Source organism: Alligator mississippiensis, chromosome 5 (genome assembly GCF_030867095.1).
Source record: "Alligator mississippiensis isolate rAllMis1 chromosome 5, rAllMis1, whole genome shotgun sequence".
NCBI classification, from domain to species: Eukaryota; Metazoa; Chordata; order Crocodylia; family Alligatoridae; genus Alligator; species Alligator mississippiensis.
In genome coordinates this window covers 214,575,849-214,599,257 of record NC_081828.1, presented here as the reverse complement: position 1 = coordinate 214,599,257, position 23,409 = coordinate 214,575,849, and the positions used below count along the sequence as shown (strand labels likewise).

Sequence of the window (23,409 nt, the reverse complement as noted above, 5' to 3'; positions counted from 1 at the left end):
TGGGTACCACTGCCCTCCCCTGGACAGATGTCAGAACTGCTCCACTATGCATCATGGGCTCTGTACTGCTCCGAGCGATGCTCCAGGGCTCTTGCAATAGGATGGCCCAGTCTAGTCACTGTCCCAAAAAAAAGGAAGGAAGTACGTTCTGTGGTTAGAGATCCCAAAGGAAAAACGTCACTTATGAGCAATGTCAAAACCAGCTATCAATTGACCTGTTAAGAAAGCAACCATCATTTTCTCCTTGCTCTCATCAATAAGATGCTGAATACCTTCTGCACGCGACAAGCCCAGCATTAAAAATAATAATAATACAAACAGACATGCATCAAAGGCTGCATGGTCAGAGATGCATGCGGAGAGAATGGATCCACTCTGGTGGCTTGCTGCCACTACAGGGCTTTGGTGGCAAAATGCATTTGTTCAAGTATTAAAAAAAAAATATATATATAATACCAGGAACTTGTTCTCTCTGTAGAGGATTTCATAACCACCCCACTGGATATAAAAAGCTTATTCTGCTCTTCTCCATCCTTCATTCCCCATGCCCATCAACCAAAGTATCAACTCGCTCGCAGGCAGCTCACACGCTTCACCCAAGTTCATGTGACATTTGGCTCTGGCCAGAATTAAAGCCATCTCCATGGTGCACTATTTGATTGCACCGAGATATTTTGTAACAAGATAATGAGCTCTAAATCAATGCAGGCATTCTAACCTCAGGTGCCTAGGGAGCCTGCCATCCAGAGCTATCCAGTTTCAGCCATTTCCAGAATCGCATGCAAGTCTCCAAAGAGGGAATCCAAAGAGAATAATAAATCCTTTAACTGCACATTTGTTATTTTAAGAAATGGACCACTTATCTGGAAGTTGCAACCCAGCGATCGAGCAGTTTTCTGGTGACTAAACATAAAGGTACAGAGAAAGAGTGGGGGGGCGGAAAAAAAAATAGGAGGAAAGTCAGCTGCTCTCCTCCTGCAAAGGGCATGAAAGGATGAAAAAAAAGAAACACACTCCAGCTTGCCGGGGTTTTAACTACAGCAGGCACATGCCCCTTTGCCCCGAGGCACGGCTTGCTGCAATGCCGAGACAGGAACCAGCAACTCCCCGTGCGGAGGAGTGAAAGATTGAAGGGGAGTGTGTTGTGCTAGAGGCACATCTGCAAGATTAACAGCGTCTGTGGAGGGTACAGACGAGCGCGGAGAAATAAAACATGGAACAATGAGACAGCGGGCAGACTACTGCAGCCTTTGGCGGGGTCATTTATTACACGGTGCCTTTTCTTGCAGAGGCAGATAATGCATTCTGCCTTGTCACCGAGACCTGGATACAGTACAAGCTACCCATCTGGACAGCTCTCCGCCTGAAGGAGCAGACTGTGGTCTCTGGGTGTCAGTATGAGAAAGCCCATTAGCCAGGGGTACCTCTGGCCAGCAGACTGTATTATGGGTGCAAGCAGAACCGTGCAGACTTCCTTTGCTCCCTACCATCACTGACACTGCATCAGTTTAGACAGCTGTGCGTGACTAATTTTGCTGGAGGAAGCCTACCGGAAGAGAAGTGTGGCCTAACAGTTGGAGCAGAGCTGCAAGTTAAGACTCCTAAGCTTCCACTCCCAATTGCATGGCCTTTCACTCACCCATTTTACAGGCAAGCAGGTTGAAGCACCAGAGGGAGTAAATGCAATCAACCACTTCTGTAGCTTCCTGGGTGGTAGAGAGTCTAGAAAGCATGGGTTTGGCTTTCCCCACTCTTCACCCAGAAAAAAAACCTCAGATTACAATAATTTTTCGACTAGAAAAACTAGAACTCGGGTTAGGCTAGCTTCACTTGTGAAGCGACGCAGGGATGGACTTGGTTTCCTCCCTTCCTACAAGCTAGAGTAACTCCCAGTGAACTATTTCCCTCGTTGTGCAGCAGCAGGGCACCGGCAGTGCCCTCGTCTCCCTTGCTCCGAGCGATACAGAGCATGCAACGGTATTCCTCATTGCAGGAAAGGGTTTGAAATGAAGATTCCTTTGGTGACAACGGCCTGTTAACACAGGGGACTGGAGGCAGCGACTCAGAAGGCTGCTTTCGGTCAACTCTGATGATTTAGCATGAAATCACTGGTAACTCTTTGCATTGATAACTCTTTGCAACTCAACCTACCAGTCCATGGCCATAGGCCCCCGATGCCCTGGGCTTACCTCTCTTCAGCAGGCTGGCCCTGTAGCGCCCCTCGAGCGTGCAGTTCCACCGTTCGAAGCGGAACTGGTACTGGCACTCCAGGGCGCTCATGCTGATGGCCTCCATGAGGGTCTCGGCCACCCCGGGGTCCCGCCGACACATCCTGCGCTGCTTTTTCTCCAGCTTCAGGCGGTCGCACACTTTGTAGTGGGCCTTGACGGCAGCTTCCTCCATTTCTGAGGTCAGAGGGAGGATGGTCAGGGGTTCATTCCCAGTCAGCCTGCGAAAGGAATAGGGCACGGGGGGGAAGGGGAAGAAAGAAGAGATCTAGTCAGCGCGAGCAAAGGGGCTATCCCCATTCACACGTTCTAGCACATCAAGCTGATGCCAAAAGCAGAGATCTGGGGAGCTTTTCTGCATAGGGAACAACCCAGGATATATACAGCTCCCTATATCTATTGCTTAACCCAGGACTTCATAAACCACAGCCTCAGGCAACACTGCCAAGAGACTTCGGTTAGAAAGAAATGAACTTGGGGGGGGGGACCTAGAAATATTTGGAAGCTTTAGAGAAATACGTGTCCCACCCCCTCTTCCCCTCTCCAGCCTCCTCCAAAACACAAGGTCCTTGACTCGTACAATGTGCAATAAGAGCAGCCAGCATACTGTTCCTGGTGTCGAGTGACGGGCTGCTGGACACCACCCAGGCTGGCATCGGCCCCAGGGAGTAAAGAAGCGGCAAGGAACATCTGCTGGAGGCATGAGCCGTTCGTTGGCTCCGCTGCCCGTACCCCACTCTCCTGGCTCTGCCCTCTTCCGGCCAGGTGCCAGTGCAGTCAGTCAATGGGAATCACTATATAGGGTTTCGAGGGACCTGAAGATACATTTCCCCGGCCAAAAAGGAAGAATTGCTCAAGCCAGAATTCAAAACATGCTGGAACATTTCAGCCCTGGGCGGACGCGCGCAGAGCCAGCGCGGGGCTGGGCCTGCGGCGTCTCCAAGATGCACACTTGGCAGCTTTCAGAGCTTGCAGAGACTGCCTGCAGGTCACAGAAAAAAAGGTGCAGGATGGAGAAGAGGGAGGAAAAATAAATAAATAAGAAGCCCCCTTCTTTTCCCTTTTTTTAAAATTAAACACTAGTCAGGTTTGCAGCCCCTAAGGAGTCAACCTCTGCTGCAGGAATGCCTATCTGCTTTTCATTTTACAAGGACACTATGCTATACTCGTGTTGCCCCATCCCCTCCAAACAACACAAATGATAATGTCAAGATAGTCCTTTATGAAAAGGCATGGATCCACTGTGCTGGCCGAACACCCACGTGCCCCCAGCCAGTACAGCTGGCAAGAAAGACAAAAAAAAAGAAGAAAAAAAAGAAAAAGCTAACTTCCCACAAAACTAATAAAAACCATTTTGGTTTTGCAGTTTGTGGGAGGAAGGGGGTTTTTCCCCCTTCTCAGCATCTGTTTTCTCTTCCAAAGTATTTTCTAATTAAAAAGTGAAAAACTAGTTTTTAAAAAACTTTTGAAAGAGCACGTACCTATATACCCCCACAAGAAACACGACGGCATGGAGAGAGACTTTCCACACCAAAATATACTAAAAAACTATTTTAAAAACCAGCTTCATTTGCAGAGTTTTAACTAGCTCTGCTGCCCTTGACCGAGACGCTTGCTCAGGACCGTCTACCCAAGGAAGAAGGGTACCAATGAACCATGGGTTGAATAGTCACGTGTAGCACTACATAGCCTTAAACAGAACAGAACAGTCCAGCAATACAGAAGTGCAGTGATTCAATGGACCATGTATCATTGGGATCCATCAACCCATCTACTCTTATTGATAAAAGACTTTTGCAGCAAACTTCCTTGATAAAGGATATCCATGAATGTGAGAGAAGAGAAAGATTGTAAGCATCTTCTAAAGCAAACCTCCTCCTAAAATATCAGTCCGAGTGCACGACAAGCCCTCTTTAGCATCTCAGAAGATGCATACAACAAGTAGAAAGCACCTGTGAGAAGCGATGAGTACATAGATGCTATAGCCAAGCTGGAGAGGGACCGACTATTCTGGATGTCATTTTTCAGGTGATCAACACCTTCTTAAAATAAAACCTATTTGAAATATCTAGGTAGGCACCTAAGCATCATTAGTCTCTTTAAAGCCCAGGTTTTGGGGTTTTTTTCAAAAGTACCAGGCTGGGATTCAAAGTGCTGTGTTAGCAGCCCGGACTCAGGCCTCCAGTATTAGTGCCTGGAAAGTCTGGGAAATGATAAAAATATTGAAGCGTTAAATGGACCGTTGCAAGCTGGACCCATTTTATTCACTCTCGCAGGAAGAGCTTCAGCAGGATGTTGCCAGATGTGACAACTGTGGCTTGCGGGTCACAACCAAGGTGACTACAAATATCCTAGTCCAAGGCATAGGCTGACACTCACAAAAATATCGTGCCAGGCGGAGGATGAATGTTATCTACCCCAAATGCGGCCATGCCACACGTGACCCCCAAGAGTGTGGAAAGCAGGCGGATCCCCTTTAGGGAGCAAAAAGAAAAATTCTCCATAGGATCCTAGAAAGTGAGGGTTGAAGGGACCTTAGGAGGTCACATTTAGTCCAACCCCCTGCTCCAAGCAGGACCATCCCTGTCCACCCAGCTCTTTGGATCTCAGCCCGTTAGCCGAGTCTTGCTCTTTAGTCCAGATTTCTGAAGCATCTGGGAAAAAAAAAGAGATGGGAAAAGTTGTTTCTAACCTTCCACTTTGTGAAGGTGGAAGCGGTGCAACGTGCAATCCAGCGAGCCTGGTAAAAATGAAGGCCTCGGCATGCTGAGCTCGTGTTGCACTGGCCTCAAGAAGAACTAGAGAAGCATCTCGAGGACAAGACACTTCATAGGGTCAACGTGAAGGTTGCCAGAGGTCTAGAGCCCGATCTGCTGGAAAAACGCATGCAAGGGAGAAGGGAAATACTGTGCCTAGCCGAGCTGGCGAACAGACTAGCTCTTCAAAATGAACACCCCCATGGAGCAAATGACTCAGTGCATGCACAGGCAGGTGTTTAAAAAAAAGTCAGCAGCACCGGCTCCATGCCCGTTTCGGTTAGGGGCCCCAAGTAGCAGCGTTGGGACGTGGAGACGCTTTGCAACAGTCGCAGTAGAAGGGTTCAGGCAGCATTTCCCTCCCTCTCTTCCCCAAACAGTGCCATCAATAAACAAGCGCCAGCCGAGCTGAGCGAAGGCCCCCACATGAAGTGCCGGTTTGGAGCTGCCCATGCATGAGACCTTTATAATCCAATAAAGCTCTTTTATGCAACGTAACGCGGAGCAGGGTCCTGTGAGGCAACGGTGTCAGTTGGATACCTTCTCAGCTCCTCACAAAGACCACGCTGTTCCTTCCAAGGGGGCTGGAAGTCTTTTGGGGTGAGCAAAGTTCAAAGGCTTTTGTTGCTGTTGTTGTTGGTTTTTTGTTTTGTTTTTTATGCTTGCCCAAATCCTTAGCTTTTAGGATGAAATTGTCAACTAGTGCCATGTGCGATTGTATTATTTTGGGCTGAGGGAGGGGGGTGCATGTCTTTCTTTGCTAGGACCTGGACTGAGACCAAAACAGCTCATTTCTCCTAAATCGGGAGGTCCAGCATAGTTTTGTTTTTTTTCCCCTCTCAATCCTTATGAGAGGAAGATGAGGGATACAGCACTGGGATGGGGAAAAAAAAATCAGGAGGCACAGGTACTCTGCTCACCTAAGCCAAGACAATTCCCCCTACTCTCCTTGCAAGCTTCTCTGCCCGCTCTGTTGAGCCCCGACAGATGGTGAGCAGCATCTATGCAACCGCTGACACCACAGCCTTGCTTGTATTCATGTACTACCTACAGACATCTAGCATGAGGCTACATTTGAGCTTGACTGTGTTCCCCTGAATAACCTAGGGCTTCTCCAGCCCCCAAGAAGCACAGAGCTTTTTTGGAAGGGGAGAGCAAGACAGAGAGAAGAAAGGGGGGTTTTTGTTGGGGTTTGTTTTTTTTTGGTTAATATTTGAAGAAGCTTGAACAGGAAAGCCCAACTAATGTCAATCTGCATCTTACTCCCTCTGCTCAAACGCAATCCATCATTTAGTTGGAAGCCAGTAAGGGATGGGACTGGAGGTCTCAGCACTGTAACTATCGCTTCCTGGCCGGCTCCCGGCCCGAGGCTGGATAGTAGCAGAGCCGCATAAACTCTGCAATACGATATTGCTAATTGTGTTGCTCTTACGGCTTTCCAGCTGTTGTGACCTTTAAGAGTTCAGCTCCGCTGTCATCATCGTCTTAGCAGGCATCAGACCTGCAGCTGGGGCGCTCCAAGACGGCTCGGTATCTGCAACATAGATTTCACTGGACTTCGAGATCGACTTTCCAGATGAGCTCTGTTTTCAGGCAGGCTCGGAGCCATAAAACTCTAAAACACACCCGAGTTTCCTCCTTAGTAAGATCTGGCTCCCTCCCAAAAAACCACAAACCCAAGGAGAACAAGATAGAGGTAGGCCTTTGCAGACACCCACGAGAGCGTTCCCCATTTGACATGCCCGAGTTTCCTTTGAGAGCGCCGCCGGAGACCCGAGCCAAGGTGAGCTGCTTTTTTTTGGGAAAACGCCTCTGCTACGCCCGCCTGCAATGACAAGTCTGCTGAAATATAGCATTCCCGCCCCATCGCTTCCTCCTCGGCCGGCATCTTCTTCCAAGGAGCTCTCTTTGGTGGATCCATGCAAAGCTCCAGTTGATTCTCCACCCCCAGCCCTTCATTGTTATAATGAACATTGCTCCGCTGCTCTGCTCGCCGTGTTATTTTTCGGTACCTTTTCCTCGCCCTTTTTTTCCTGCAAAAAGCTCATGAAAAGAGCAAAGCCGCCGCTCTCATAGCGACGCAGCAGAATACGCCGCACAGTCCAGTGACTCGACAGTTCAGGAAACCAGACGCTGCTTCATGCTGGACATCGAGTCTACTATTCCACAAGTCATTTTTCTCCCAGGACTTCCAGTTTTCCCTTCCTCTTCTCCATACAAGAAAAATAAAAGCTTGACCTACACTATACACACTATTTAAAAAAAAATAAAATTAAAAAAAACACAAACAAACAAAAAAAATTGGCCTTTGGAAACAGGTCAAATTCCTCTTCAAAATACCTCTGCATTCAGTGGAGTTGAGTCTGGACCTGTTGGATGCAGCGACTGGCTTTGAGAGGCCTGCGACTCATACTAAGAGATGGCTGGGTCATCTTAATAGAGTGAAATGAGGGTTTAAGAGGTTTTTTCCCAGAAGGAGACAATATTCCCAGTGACTTTTGAGCACTTTCAAGAGGAACAAACCCAGGAGCAGAACTGCTTTCAACACCGACCCCCAACTTAAAATTTTGCTGTGGCCTTGGAAGGTCAAGTTTGGATAACCCCACAGCCAAAGGGGTCTCTGCTGAAGTAGACAGACAAGGGGGATAAGAAGTTAGCTCCGGTTTCTAAAAGCAACCGACTTGCTTACTGCCCCCTGCCACCTCTGGCCTGCCCAAATGTCCCCATTCAGATCCAGTCTCATGGCTGCTTCCTGCTCTCTGATAAAAAGCCAGCCCTTCATACACCCCTCTATTCATTCCCGCTTCTATCTACTCTGGTCCTTAGCTCAAGGACCGCTGCATGCTTTCCTGCCTACCCTTCACTCGCACTTGCAATATATCCATATATCCTTCTCCAGCATTGCAGCAACATGAGCTTCCACCACCCCTTCTGAACAGGGACTGCCTTGGATCAGGTATGGGCTCTTCCTCAAGATTGTTCTCTGCCATGACGGCCCAAAAGTGCTTTACAGGTGACCCAGGTAGAAACCAGATGTTTTTTTCCAAAAATAAAAGATGTGCATTTGTAACCTGCAACAGGTTAGCTCCATTTGTGTGCGTTCCCACTGCTGTAGCCCTCCTTGTCCTCAGACGAAAGGTCTATGCACCTGTTCTAGACCTCTTCAGCTTGTAAGAAACCTCCAGGGATGGAGCCAGTTATTCATGGCATGTGTGCACGCTCCCTAGATCTCACCTGGGGCTTCCAGCTCAACGTTCACTTGACCAACAAAAGGAACAAGTAACAACCCTATGTAGAGCCCACTGTGATGCTGTTAAAAAGTTGGAAAGTTATGGAGGGTGGGCACCAACAGTCACAGCCTCATCGAAATTAAGGGCTGGAAGGAACCTCAAAAGATCAAGTCCAAGCCCCGCAGGAATACTGCCGAGATCAAACGATCCCAGGAAGGTGTCTGTCCAGTCTCCTCTTGAAGGCTTCCAAAGTTGGGGACTGCACCCCTTCCTTGGGAAGTCTAGTCCAGATTTGGGTCACCCTTACCGTAAAAATGTTCTTCCTTACATTCAACCTGAAACCATCCTCCAACAGGTTATGGCCACTGCAACTTGTCCTCCCCTGGGGAGCCCTATTGAACCGTTTCTCTCCTGATATTCACCCCTTACACACTTATAGACAGCCACCAAGCCTCCGCCTCAGTCTTCTCTTCCCCATGCACTACAGTCCTAGACCCCGCTAGTCTTTCCTCATAAGGTTTGTCCTCCAGGCCCTTCACCATCCTTGTGGCCCTTCTCTGGACCCTTTCAAGATCGTCCACAACTTTTTTGAAGTGTGGCACCCAGAACTGGACACAGTCCTGCAGCTGGGGTCTCACCAGCACCAAGAGAGGAAGTAGTACTTCCTTAACCCTGCTTGCGATACACCGGCTAATGCATCCTAGTATGCGATTAGCTCCGTTAACCACTGCGTCGTAGATGAACAGCTATCTTGGTCGCTGCGCTCACGAGCCACGCTTGCTTCGTAGAGTCCTTGCAAAACAGCCAGCGCATCCACCACAAGTCAATACCTTCACCACGTATCTTCTACTTGCCTCCAAGTAGACTTTCACCCTTTTCTAAAATGCAGGAAAGTAACCTCCACCATGCCATAGCATATCTCACTTCACATGGAGAAGTTCTTTTGCATTTGCTATTGGATATCGATTAAAAAGAGGTGTAAAGACCAGCTGGGATTTCTAGTTTCACACCCCCCTGTCTGTCTTCACGTTATTGCCATCTGGGGAGGTACGCCCCACGCTCTCCGCAACAGAAGATGCCCCAGGTAGGGCATGCAGAATCTCTGCTGGCATTTGACCCAGAAAAGTCTCACCAATTAGAGTTGACTGCTCTTGCTCAATAATTGCTACTTTTAATAACTGTCTATTTTCAGTCACTTCATAATGTCCATTGCTAAAGTAAAGACTCTTCATCCTAGGGAGGATAAATTCTGCGTACAACAGACACTACAATGGGTCTGACAAGAGCTGGACAAGTTCTCCTCGTGGAGCCTTCCTGTGAAGGACCTGTACGAGAAAAGCTATTTTTGCACCATGCAAAGCTGATGCCCTGGAAGTAAAAACATTTTACACCTCCCTCGAGACGGATGCATGGGAAGGGCTAAACAACTTCCCTGGTAACAAAACGAGAAACCTCTCAAGGCCTTCCTGAGAAACAAGTCTCACTCCTATTCCAGGTGGGAAAGATAACGCCACTCTGAGACACTCAACAGCAGAGCAAGAAGCCAAACCCAGCCTATTAGGTTTCAGCAGCACGGCTTAACCCCAAGCCCAAGCCTTCGGCCTTTTATAAGAAGTCTTGTTCAGGAAGTTACTTTGCAACAGGCCTTTTAGGTCAGGAAGACGTCTACACAAATCGGGTCCCCGAGCCGAGATCCACCAGCATGGAAACAACACGGGGAGCGCGGGCACGTGCCTCCAGATTCCAGCTCAATTGGACTTTGCAACATGCACGTGCATTGTGCGCGGCTCATACCAGAGGGCTCAGAAGTTCCCTGCGGCAAAAGTCACCTTTGGAACCGCCGCCGAGTGATTTGGGTTTTTTTTTAAATGTGATGACTACATTCACTCCCTCCTTTAGGAGCTTCCAGGTAGCTTGGCACCCAGAGCTGCCAATGACCTAATTCCACTGGAACAACCCATTTGGTTTGTCAGCAAGCAAGGGTTTCGCTTCCCCTCCCCTTCATCCTCTCAAGAATGAGACAGCCATCAGCTAGATTTATGGAGGATTTTTTTTCTTTTTAATTATTATTATTATTATTATTATTAACTAAACTTAAAACCTGCTGGTGCCCTGCGGTGCCAGGGGAATGCGTGGGCCAGAGCAAGAGGGAGCTCACAAATTTAAGACAGCATTAGCTTCACCCTCCAGCGTGCGTGCCAGGAAACGATTCCCCGCTCTCCCCATTGGCTGGACGACTCCATGGGTCGCCCCCCACCCTCATGGGGAATTCTTAGCAACCCGGCACTGTTAATTATTCCACTGGCTGCTTTTTTCAGCTCAACGTCATCCCTCTTGGCAGGGGTCCCACTAGACCGTAGGCGACATGTAGCTCTGGGTATTGGTACAGGGAAGCATGAGCTGGAAAAAGCCATTTTAACTCCTTTAACACCACGCTGCAAAAGGGAGGACAACTCCCCAGAAAGGCATTTCTCATTTTGTTTGCAACTGGATGCGAGTACAGAAGCTTGCAGGAGAGACTTGCTGGGAGCCAGCCCTGCCCTCTTCCTTGGACCTCTCGAGTGGGTTTTTTTTTTTTTAAATCTGCTGCTGGTCCCCCTGCTTGACCTGCAGCAGATTAGGGTGTGATGTCTTGTGATTGTCCCTTCCAGCCTTACTATCTATGAAGCTACCTCGGAAGAGCATCGGGTCCAGCCCTCTGCACCAAGCAGGAAAGATAACCGACCCCAGCAAGGTGACCGTGTCAGGGTTGACCATGTAGTTTTGCTAAGAGGCTGCACAGTGGATGTGTAGGATGGTTTGGATAGGGGTGATCCTGTCTCAGGCAGCGGGTTGGACTAGGCAATTTCTGGGGGTCCCTTCCAGCCCTACTTCTTTAAGGAATTGTATGAATTGATAGGAGACCTCTCTGAAGGATGAGGCAAAGCTGATGCAAGGATTTTAAGGTGGGGGGAGGAAGAAAGAGTCCTTCCCACCTTAAAAATCATCCGCACAGAAGTTGAGCAAAATCAGCAGGGCAGTGCCAAGAGTGAGCAACAATAATCCAGTTTCTCTGCCGTTATTAACTGCATGGCTCCCTCCCACCAATACTTTCAATAGGGTTTCACCAATCCACTCCAGTACCAAACTTGGCCGGCCAGCTTTCCAGAGCATGGGAAGCAAAGGCAGTTATTATATTGCTTTATGAAATGTATGAATGGACTGCTTCTTTCCCTTGCTTTCCATAGTCCACTGATTGGATTTGAAAGCCTCGAATCTTTCCCATGGAACAAGGGAATAAGATGCATACAGTGGTCACACAAAATTAATGTAGAGCTCCCTTGGAGACTAAGTGGGGGGGGGGAAACCCCAACAACAGTGACCAGACATTAACTTGCATTATTGCTAGCCAAGAGACAGACCACACAGAGACAGCGAGGCTGCATCTCGAGACTCTGCACCAAGGCTGGGACCGCAACGATGCTACCGCGTCCACCGGAAGACAGAAAGCAAATGCCACGTGCTGCCGACAGCTCCGCTGGGAGCTTTCAGCAGACCCACGGCATAGTTAATGCTTTCACTAAAACAATAAAAAAAGGCTTCAGGTTCACAGCAGTTAAGAAGGGTGCAAGCCATCACCTCCCCTGCTGCCTTTCTTTTCCCAGTGCTCAGTCATCGAATCATAATCATGGAAAGTGAAGGTAGGAATGGACCTCCGGAGGTCACATTTCGTCCAACCCCCTGCTCAAAGCAGGACCAGCCCCAACTACATCATCCCAGCCACAGCTTTGTCCAGCCAGGTGGATGGAGATGCCACCACCTCTCTGGATAGCTTGTTCCAGTGCTTCACCACCCTCCTCTATCAAATAGATTCATCGGAGATGAAGGTTGGGATCAAACGATTTTTGACTTTGACGTGCACCCCTGCGATTCTGCTCAGAGCTGGAGCCAAAATTGCTGCATATCCCCCATCTCCATCCCTGGTTTCTTGTGTGTTGCACTTGACTCCACAAATAGCCTCCCTGGTGTACTGGAAGGGAGCACGATGGAGAAAGAGTGGACACCCACCAAAAAGCAGTGCAAGTCCCAGCTTTTAGAGACGGGCCTAACCCAAGCCACAGCTCCAAGTTATTCCAAGTTTGGTCCACCTCTCCCGGCAAAACCAGGCACATGGAAATCCAGAAGATCGCTGCTATGATTAAGCATAGGGTTAAGGGTAGCATTTTGCTAGCAGAGCGACTGAATTTTGGAGCAGCGAGGAGATGCAAGGCAGCCAGGGAGAAACAAAAGACATCCCACGCTGGAAGTCAGACAATCCTGGATGCTGCTGTAACAGATGTGATGTGGGACAACGGAGAAGCTGCATCAAGTCGTCCAGCTGCCAGTATGAATTGTCCTCTCTTTGCAGCTCTCGAGATATTGGACAAAACTGCTCAAATGAAAAAAAAGAGCTTGGCACAGTTTCACGTTGCTTCCACGTGGCCCTCCAGTCAATGCAACAGCAACCCAAGGGCACCTGGATGCTGCTACAGGTGCTGGAAGAGCTGCTATGGGAGTATCATTTTTCACTTGGTCTACAGAAAAGGATGGGGTTAGGTGCTCTCAGAGCAACAACTCTGTCGTCTTTCCAAAAAGCTTCTCTAGGAATTGAGCTAGGCCGCCACTTCAGGACGCGGGCATACACAGGCACGACTCCAGCAATCCTTGCACCGAGCCATGTGCTAGTGTCAGTCTCTGCTGTCCAAGCTGGTGCCAAAGAACACATCTGACTTTGTAATGAATCACTCATTTGTCTCCCTAACACCTCAGCCAGTCTTTTGTTAAGCCTTACCTCCCAAATTTAACAGCTCCGTGATGGACACCATGCAACGTGTTGGCTTCTTCCTCCTTTCCCGCCCCCCCCAGCAACCCACATGTTGTATAAATCTTGCTCGCCTCCTGAACACTGCTTGATCTGTTCTCAACACATGCTGCGAAGTTAGAGAGTTTGCCCTTGCTTAGACCACAAAGATTGGCAGAAGGAAGAGACTCCTTGCAGCAAAAGCAACAGCTTCAACAAATAGACTCCCTATAGCCCCCACTTAAGTAGCATATTTAGAGCTTAAGTTAAAGGGGATTTATGACAGTACCAAAAAAATAAATAAATCTCAAAACTTTGGGGGTTCATGCCTATTTGAAGGCACTAAGGAAGTGAAAGGTCCCTTAGAAAACTGCTTTTTAGCAGCTCCTCATTTTGATTGTGGAAGACAATGGGCATGTCTACACGTTTATTAATACACCCTAATTAAAGTGCATTAAGTTTAATACCTGGAATGACAGGTACTGACTTAATGCACCGTAATCGGCATTAGCACAGCTGGACAGTTTTTTGGTGGTGTTAACACGCAACAGATTTATTCTACTGCGCGCTAGCATGGGTTTTGTCCACCACGCTAATGTGCAGTAGAATGAGTCTTCTGTGCCTTAAGCGTCTTGTGTAGACACGTCCACCGCTTCCTTTTTATAGTCACGATTTCTGGGTCCCACCCTCCAAGTGGAGACGAAATTTTAGGTGTTCTAGACAGACAAGCTTCCTTGGGTGAATTTGATATCTTTTATTAGACCAACCCAAATGGTTGGAGAATAGTTATTAAGCAAGCTTTCGGGTTCAAAAACCCTTCGTCAGGCTAAGGAAGCTGCAGCAGTTGTTCTAGAGGAACTTCTACCCAAAGATACAGGTAGAGCTGGGCAAAAATGGTTTGCCTCTCTTCCCTCCTCTACCCCCCACCCACAAAACTTATCACCCAGCTGTATTTTATAGCCCTCGGAGGTCAGACTGTGGAGTATTCAGATGGCTGGGCTTTTTGACACATCATCTGGGCTATTTCGAGAGCAGTTTACAGCTCAGCCATTCCTCCACCGCACAGTAGCGATAGCTATGCCACTCAGCCACTCGCTCGAATGTCACATTATCCCCGTGGCAGGTTTAAGAAAGTAAACAGGTGAAAAAACAAACCTTATGGGCACTGGAGAGAGCAGTATGCATGGATGGCAGGTTATGCTGCTGGGATGGTTTTTAAGACCCAGGTAGACACAGCTTTGGCTGGGATGATGTAGTTGGGGCTGGTCTTGCTCTGAGCAGGGGGTTGGACTAGATGTGACCTCCTGAGGTCCCTTCCCACCCTCGTTTTCCATGACGGCTTCCTACTCATCTCAAAAGGGGAGTCAAGTTGGTTCTCTTTTCAGAGCCAGTGAAAGTTATAGGCTCCAGCATATGGGTGACCCTTCAGGAAGAGGAAAATATTAGCCCAAATGCTTGCCATGACAATTGTATGCAGCAACTTGCTAAATCACACCATCCATTGCTGCTGGAGAAACGCTAGAGAAAACTCAGAAGGGGATATCCCTGACCAATTGCCCAATTTATATAAACTGTTGATCTAGACCATTATCTTAGCAAGGGTATATCTCCTCAGTGCCAAAGCTTTCACAATGCCCAGGCGTGGAACAGACCCCCATAAGAACTAAAAGGACCACCTCCCCACTGCAACCGCAAGGTGCATTTCCTTCAAGTCGGCCTTCTCCAACAAAGACAACCACACATGCTTATAAATTAGCTCTCCTTCCCCGCACAAAAACAGACCACTTCATCACACACATCGGCACAATGTGCTGTTCTCTCAGAAGAGGAACAAGAAGCCACGTGAGAGGGTCACCACATCTCTTGAATGACCTGTGCATGCTCCAGTCCTAACAGGACAAGGGAAGGCAACCATTTCTACATGATGGAGCCTATTCACAACTTTCTGGAGGAGCAAAGAACCAGAAATTGGCCAAGCAAAGGAGCAACAGGTAAATGGATCTTCACTGCTGCTTATAAAAAAAATAAAAAATAAAATTGGAACTGCCCTAAGTTTAAGTCAATATTGGGTTGAAAGTAAGCAAGCACTTTTGGTGCCATTTTTTTTTCTCAATGATACGTGGAGCTTAGCAGTTCTTCAACGTACCAGCAACTTGCTGCAGGACACTAAACTTGAGGATAGTCCATCACATTTTCAATTGCAGTGCCCAGACAACTTATATGCTCCTTGAACATGTGTGTTCACATCCCTGGAAGAGGGCAGGGATGTTGCTCACACTTCCATCAACATACACATGCAAACTCGTCTTTAGCTTTGCTTCTAGGAAGGCCAGGCCAAATCTAGGTGCAAGCACGACAGTTTGAGACAGCCAGAAAAAAATTGGATGCAATAAAGCTTCGGGGCCTCTTGGCTCAGTGAGATCCTGCATAAGGAATAAGCAGGAACCCAACTCCAACTATATATTATACACACACGCATCTACTTGACTTAATTCTGTTCCCAAAATGGAAGGTCATTTGCCAAAGACCCACAACAGATCAAGTGGTACCCTACTGACCAGCAGAGTTTGCAGCTTTTATAAAATATTGCTATTTATAATTATTTGTATTTTATAAAAGCTGCAAACTGCTGGTCAGTAGGGTTCCACTCGATATACACACACACTATAATATATATATACATATACACACATATATATACATATACATACACACACACCCCCCCCCATATATGTGTATGCTGGTCAGTAGGGTTTCACTTATATGTATAGGGGAAGTGGAACCCTACTGATAGATAGATAATATTATATATAGATATAGATCTCTATCTATCAGTAGGGTTCTACTTCCCCTATACATATAAGTGAAACCCTACTGACCAGAATACACATATATTTGGGGGGGGGGGGGGGTGGACATATAGAGCCAACAAAAAAAAAAATCCAAGATATATATGAATCAAACAGTTAAGATATTGCCTGCATTACCTTGACCAGGTCCCTATTCAAGGGATAATTAAGACCTCACAGCAGTTGCCACCATCTTTGAAAAGATAAAATGCTGATAAGGCAGAGAGGTTGATCTGATTTTCTTTTCTCAAAGGTGGTGGCAACAGCTGGCCAGTTGCAATATGGAGATTATACCTCCTTTGTCCAACCCTTTGTCTTGTCTGTTTAGACTGGAAGCTCTCTTAGTAGCTCACAGAATACTTTGCATAACAGGACTCTGATCTCAATGCGAGTCTGCAAGACTAGTCTTTGCTGGTTTATTCCATGTAAGAGTCTCATGCTCCTTCCTAGCTTGAGCATACACCCTGCTCCACAACACCCGGCAGAGACTAGTTATAAGAATAGATCCATTATTCAAGTGATCACAGAGCAGTGTATTAAGACAAGCATTTCCTTCCTGTATTGATCATGTATCCAAATGAATTAAGTTACCAAAAAAGTAAACCAACCCAGCGTTATACATAGCAAGTTCCGATCAGATTAAGGAACTTTAAGAAGATCTTAACAAGCGGACAGGGTCCATTTACATAATTAGCCCATGTGTAAATGCCTTCAAAGTGGTGCCAATGGCAGATTTTCACCACCTAAAATAGCCCAAAGCTGTTGGATTCGAGAACACTCGCCATCCCAAATTAGATCAACCCAAATAGAGACCACAAGGTGGTTTTGTTGCATCAAGATTAAGAACTGAATAGGCTCTGTGTGCCCGGGTTGGAAGGGGGTGAAAGATTACATTTAGCAAAGATGTATTATGGACGTGTTACTCATTCTCCACTCGCACCCTAAACCAACACAAAAGTGTCCCTCGGGACATTTTAAGAGGTTCAAACAATGGCCCTTTTGCCAATGTCCTTAAAAGTGAGGTTCTATGCTAAAAAAAGGACTTTGCAAACACGCACCCTTGGTGGGGCTGTTTGGATCCCGATGCCTTTCACTCGTTTTGCACAGACCTGTCCCTTCACTGCCATGTGCACGTGGTCAAATCACACCCTCGAGCAAGAGGATGTGTCAAAATGAAAAGCACCTGCATGACCTTAAGTCGGCTCCCTTACCTCTATGCATCAAGGTACTGCCTTTAAGCTACTTGATCACAAACCATTTCTCCCAACACACACAAAGCCCCCCCTTTGTTATTTAATGCATAAGAGGACCTGCTCTCTAGGCATCTCTGTCTAGTGGGCATAGCTATTGGCAAGGGCAAACGGTGGCAGAAAGAGGAGGAGACTCACAACTGAGATGATTGAACGCTGAGCTCAATTTTACATGGCAAAGAGGTCCGATGTGAAGAGAGGCAAATCCCATGAAGCAGGCGGTCACAGCTGGTGGCTAATCAGATGTCCCTTATTTTCCAGCGGCCTAACTTGATTACCCAAATCTGCAGAAATGCCGAGTGCCCGCAACCCGAGCCCGAGAGCTTTGAACAAAGAGTGCTCACCGCAGCAAGGGACCAAAGGCACACCATACAATTCACGGTGCAGAGTTCGGAGAGTGTTTTCTGCAGGAAGTCTTGAAACCACCCATTAAATGAGGATAAATACACAGTAGCTACCTATTTACTGAATAAGGTAAAGATTTTGCAGGGCTGGGAAAACCCTTCGATGACCACGAAGCCTCTCATACAGGTCAGGCAGCAGGTTTTAATTGCCAACACGGCTGATTCTTTAAATGCACATTCAAAACTTGGCAGCCTGGTGTCAAAAGTGGCACTTCCTCAGGAGAAAAGCAGAATGACACAGGATCTACTTAGGCTAGAGACACAGAAAGAAAAGTCAGACCGGCTTCTAGCGTGAACCTGGGGAAATAAAGTCACGGAGGGACTGTTTAGCAGCCACGGGAAACCCAAAAGTGCCATAAATATTATAATGCAATAAAAGAAAAGGAAGTAGCAAACCCCCTTAACAAAACCCTGAAGTGAATCCCCTTCTGCATGGCAGAATGGAAGCAAGAGCCAGACCACTGTAGTTAACTCGACACCAGCAATGCTACACTGCACATTTAGCATTTTAGGGGCTGGGGGCGTTCACTGCATTACCTGGGCGTCTAGGGCAGCCGTTTCCCAGCCCCTAAGATGCTCCAACATTGCTTGCAGCTGCAGGAAATTTTACCTTCTATTGACTTGCTCCCTCCAGGTTGACAGGACGAGCAAACAAACACACTTCCTGCACATTACTTGCTCTGTATTGCTTAGCAGCTGCTGACAAAGTGATTTAGGAGCTGGTGGGCAACCTAACAGTGTGGCAGCATTTGAAAGGAGGGGGATCAACATCAATAGGAGGAAGATTATTTAATATTAAAGAACATTTTGCTGGGGGAAAAAAAAAAGGGGGGGAGAGAGGAATATGATGGGTTTCTTAAGGCTACCAAGGGACGTGGCAGGAGTCTCAATGCTTAAAACAAAATGCCAGAAAATAGGACAAAGTATTCAGGACTCATGGTAGAGGTGATTTCTATTAGACCAACTAGATTTTTGCAACAACAAAACTTTAATCTGCAGATTTTTTTTTGCAAACATCTAGTTGGTCTGATAAAAGAGATCATCTCTACCACAAGTCCTGACTGCTTTGTCCTCTGGACCAACACAGCTACAACCTGGATATCAGAAAATAGGACAGGTATTTAACTCAAGAACCCAGCACCCCACGGTTGAGTTCTGCCACAATGCCACGCGAGTGCCAAAACCCTCTGCTCTCGGGTGGTGCATCCATCCCTTGCAGACAATATGAAACTACTCTTTGCCCAGGCTTCCTCTTTTCCCATGCCACTGGTGTCATGTGCCTTTTCCATGCATTCTGCCAGGAAATGCAAGTCAAATGCCCGCCGGCTCCTAAATCACTTTGGTCAGGAAGTCATGCCTTCTGCCAGGTCTTCCACAGACCTCACTGATTCCCTCCTGCCCTTACAGAAGTCAAAGAGGCGTCCAACACTTCTGCTTGCTTCTCAAAAAGAAACTCAAACCACAAGTCTTGCACCCCAGCTCCTACTGCAAGCATGGCTTACTCTTGCAATCCCACAGAGTGAACCACAGGAGCAAGAATGACAGAAGCACACTTATTTGGCCAATTTTCTAGCCCCTGTCATCTCCAGTGACAGGGGTTGTGTCCCCATTGATAGGGAAAATGGATCCTTTTCTTTAATTTACCTTATCCCCTAAAATGTTTAGCACCCCAACAGCATATGACTGCACACGGAGACGGAGCCACCAGCAACACAGACAACTGGAGGACCTGGCAGAATCAGAATCGGGAGCCATCTGATTGTATAGCCCAGGCAAAGGGCACGGCTAAATAGCAACCCAATTGTGGATCTCATTTGTTGGCAGGTTTGTAGCACCTACAATAGGGCCCAGCTCAGCAAAAAATAAAAAAATAAAAAAAAATAAATAAAAAAATCTACTGCCATTAAGACATCATGAGGTCATGCCATCATCTGGCCCAGGTGCATTTAATGAAGGGAAAATCTAAACCAAACTTATTTCTTCTGCCGCATGTCAGCCAGTTTAAAGAAGCATCCAAGACATTTCCAGACAAGCTGTAGGAAGGGGAAGTGGTCACCGAGCTGGGAAAAGGTACCCTAGTTTAGTTTTGCCAGGGCTACAAGCCCAAAATTCAGCTGCTTGCACTGGTGAATGCCCTTACGGACTAATTTAACAGGGAAAGTTAGTCCCCCGCCTCCCCTGGGGACCGAAAGGAAACGTCCGAGTTTTGCAGCTTATAAATTGGTGTTAACAAAACCAGCCTCCCGTTTAAGAGACGTCTTAAGCTTTCAATCAATTCACACACACGCCTTCAAGTTTCCAAAGCGACAAAAACCCAAAGCGTCCAGCTCGAAAATAAATCATGCCCGTAGTGTGAACACACCTTAGAAAGAGAGAGGCGCGCACCGGACACTGGAAAGTCTGACACGCTGCCCTGCCAAGTTGGCAGTACTTGGGTGGCATAGGAAACCTTGTCATCATTGCTAACACAGGCAGACACTGAGCGCCCATTTGCACTGTACAAAAAAAAGCCTGGAGGACACGCTGTTCCAGGAGGCTTGCAGTACATCCGAGACCAGACCGCCCAGATGCGCGACACGTAGCCCTAGATATCCGATGCCGTCTGGGGATCTCTTCCGAGCCTCCAACCTTAGGTGGAAGCGATCGCAGACAAAAGCACGGCAGGCACAACTGCCTGGTTCAAGCAGGACCGCGGGATCCAAAGGGCAATAATTTCAGAGAAACGTCTGCAATACCGAAAGGTTCAGGTAACTTGTTTGTGCAGTTTACGCTCCTTGGGATTTGGCTTCAGTGAGAGCCAGATGCATCAAGGAATGAGAGCAGGAGGATAGCTGTTATCCTCAGGCTACCTAGGCACGAGAGGAGATAGCAAAAATTAGATGACTTGCTACTTTGGTTAGAAATTGGTTGCCAGTCTGCAAGGGCCTTTGTTGGACGTCGGCTCGCAACTTGGAATGGGAGTGACCTAGTAAAAGTTAGCAGGTTTCAGGAGATAACCCTTGCCTGTAAAAGGGAATAACTCTGCAATTTCCAGGACAGCAGAAGTCATGACCACAAAATCCCTACTCCCCCTTGATCTTTATTTGCATTTCTTCCCCTGACCACCTCTTTCAGAGCAACAGCTTCAGGCCACTTTAGTAATATGGGCCCTCTGAATTACTTGCATTGCAGCAGCCCAAAAAGCTAGAGATAAGGCACTGAGCATGCAGAGAGACGGCTCCCTCGGAGGGACCTAAAGCAGCAAAGAGGTGGAGAAGGTTGCCCAGCGTCACGTAGTTAACGGCAGAGCTGCCAACATTAGCCAGGGCTCTCAATCTGGTGCCTTACTCTCTTCCTGTGGCCACCAAAGTCATTTCATATTGGCTACCAGGCTGCCACTCCGGGAGGGTCTATTTGTACTGTGGTCACGACCCCGTTAAAAACATGCAGAGGAGGGGAGGGAATAGCTATTCCTCCAGATGCAGCAAAGGCTTTGCCAGCCGTAGAGAGACCTGGACACGGCCTGCCACTTCCTAGGTACCACCCCATGCCGCCACCGCCAGAGGAGTTGCGCATCTTTTCTCCGCCGTGAGCCCGTGCGGTTTCCTAGCAATGCTAACATGCACCTGAGGCAGGTAACGATGACGTTTCAACCTCTTAGCTTGAAAATGCAAGCTTCCATGCAAACAAGCAAAAAAAAAATCCAAAGAGACCCCTTCCTCCCTTTGCACTTCATTACTTCTCTCCTACAAAGTCTTCTCATCCGCTTGCTGCACAAGCAGCACAACCCAACCCAACCCAACCCTACCCTGGCATCTCTGGACCAATGCTTCCCAGTAAGTATGTCTGAAGAGTTGGACCACACTGAAATGGCAAAAGTAGTAGCAGTTTTGGAACAAATTAGCACATTAAATACTAATAAGCGGCCAGGACCAGATGACATTTACTCGAGAGCTCTGAAGAAACTCAAAGGTCAAGTTGCAGAGCTGTTTGGCGATAGCATGCAATCCCTCATTACCACCTCTGAGGACTGGTGGGGTTGCCAGCAAAGCCCCCATCTGCAAGAAGGCTCCAGGAGGTGATCCTGGGAACTACAGACCAGCGAGGCTCACTTCCATCCCTGGCAAGTTGGCAGAATCTATAAAGAAAGAATAAAACCTAAAATAAAGAATAAAAATCGATCCAGGCAGTCCTGTGGACAAACACAAGGTGCTGGGGAAAGTCGGCATGCTTGTTGGGTTTTTTTGCAAAGGGAAATCCTGCTTCAGTCTGCTGGAGTTTTTTTGAGGGTGTTAGCAAGCATGTGGACAAGGGGTGGGGTTGTCTACTTGACAAATATATTTGGACTTCCAAAAAGCTTTCAATGAAGTCTCTCACCAAAGGCTTTAAGAAAACACTTGAGTTGCCATGGGTTTGAAGGGAGAGTTTGGTAGCTCAAGATAGGGTTAAACGATAGAAGCAAAAAGTAGGGCTAAATGGTCGCTTCAGGACGGAGGGAGGTCAAAAGTGGGGTCCGCTAGGGATTGGTGATGGGCCCTATTTTGGTCAACTTAGTCATGAATAACTTAGAAACCGGGGTGCACAGTGAAATCTCCAAGACTGCAGACGATACCAAATTATTTGGATTAACTGAGTCCCAAGCTCATGAAGAAGAGCTGCAGAAAGATCTCATCAAGCTGAACGAGCAGACAAAAAAGCAAATGAATTCAATGTAGACAAGTGCAAGGTCACGCGCCTAGGGAAAAACAGCCTCAAGTATACATACACCACGCTGGGTTATGAACTAGCCTTTAGGAAAAAGGACCTCAGACTCGCTGTAGATCGTTCTCATCAGCTCAAGAGTGCGGCAGCAACCAAAAAAGGCAATCCAAGGCTGGGCATCCTTAAGAAGGGAACAGAAAACAAGGACGGAGAAGGCGATCGTGCCATTACACAAATCCGTGTGCCCACATCTTGAACGCTGCGGGCAGCTCTGGTTTCCACACCTCGCAGAGGACGTAGCAGAATTAGAAAAGGTAGAGAGAAGGGCAACCAAAGCGATCAGCGGCCTGGAGCAGCTGCCAGACGAGCAAAGCCTAGGTCTCTCCAGTTAGGAGACGAGAAGGCTTGGGGGTGGGATATGGAAGAGGTCTGTAAAGTCATGAAGGTTGTGGACCAAGAGAACAGGGAATTATGATTCAGACAGTCCCAGGATGCCAGAACTAGGGGGTACCGACTGAAACTAGCAGATGTGTTTCAAACTAAAGAAAGTTAGGCAGCACGCCGTTAACTAATGGAACTCATTGCCACAGGAGGTGGTGGAGGCAGGTAGCACAGCCAGGATCAAAAAGGGACTAGACAAATTTACACCAGATAGATCTATTAACAGCTGCTGAACAAAATAGTTGGAGGTTTCCTCTGGCATCTCTAAACCTATAGGGGGAATAAGGGATAGATCACTTTTTGATCTAACCTGTTCAACGCTCTCCCTCTAAAGCATCCGCTCCTGGACAATGGGCTAGACGGACCATTTGTCTGACCTTGAATGCAGTAGACAACTCAGTCCGCAGAGCCAGCAAATCTTGCCGTAACTATGGGGTGTAGCAGCCTCAACAAGCAAGTATCCTAGCCTGAAAACCAGGCATCTCGCACATAGTGGGAGGGGGACGACCAGCAAGCCACCATATCGCTGCCTCCAAAGACAGGGCCAATGTGGACTGATCATCCTGGCCACGGCGCTGCAGGTACGCCAGCTTCATACTCCTCTGCCCCAGGGCTGGAAACCACTGCATTGTCTTTATAACATGAAGGCTCATCATAGCCAGGGAGGGAAATTACCCTGTTTACACCTGCTGGCTTTAGCCCCTTTTGGAGGTATACGAATCCAAGGGTGGGGGACCTCTAAGCATTAAGAC

General features: G+C 47.6%; 1 protein-coding gene across 1 annotated transcript in view; it reads right to left on the bottom strand.

The window, feature by feature from the left end:
• WNT9A (Wnt family member 9A) overlaps positions 1-23,409 on the bottom strand; it is a 64,552-nt gene that overhangs the window by 20,832 nt on the left and 20,311 nt on the right. The window contains exon 2 of the mRNA XM_059729243.1: positions 2,190-2,449. Coding sequence (XP_059585226.1) covers positions 2,190-2,449 — 260 coding nt within the window. The remainder of the gene's footprint in view (positions 1-2,189; positions 2,450-23,409) is intronic.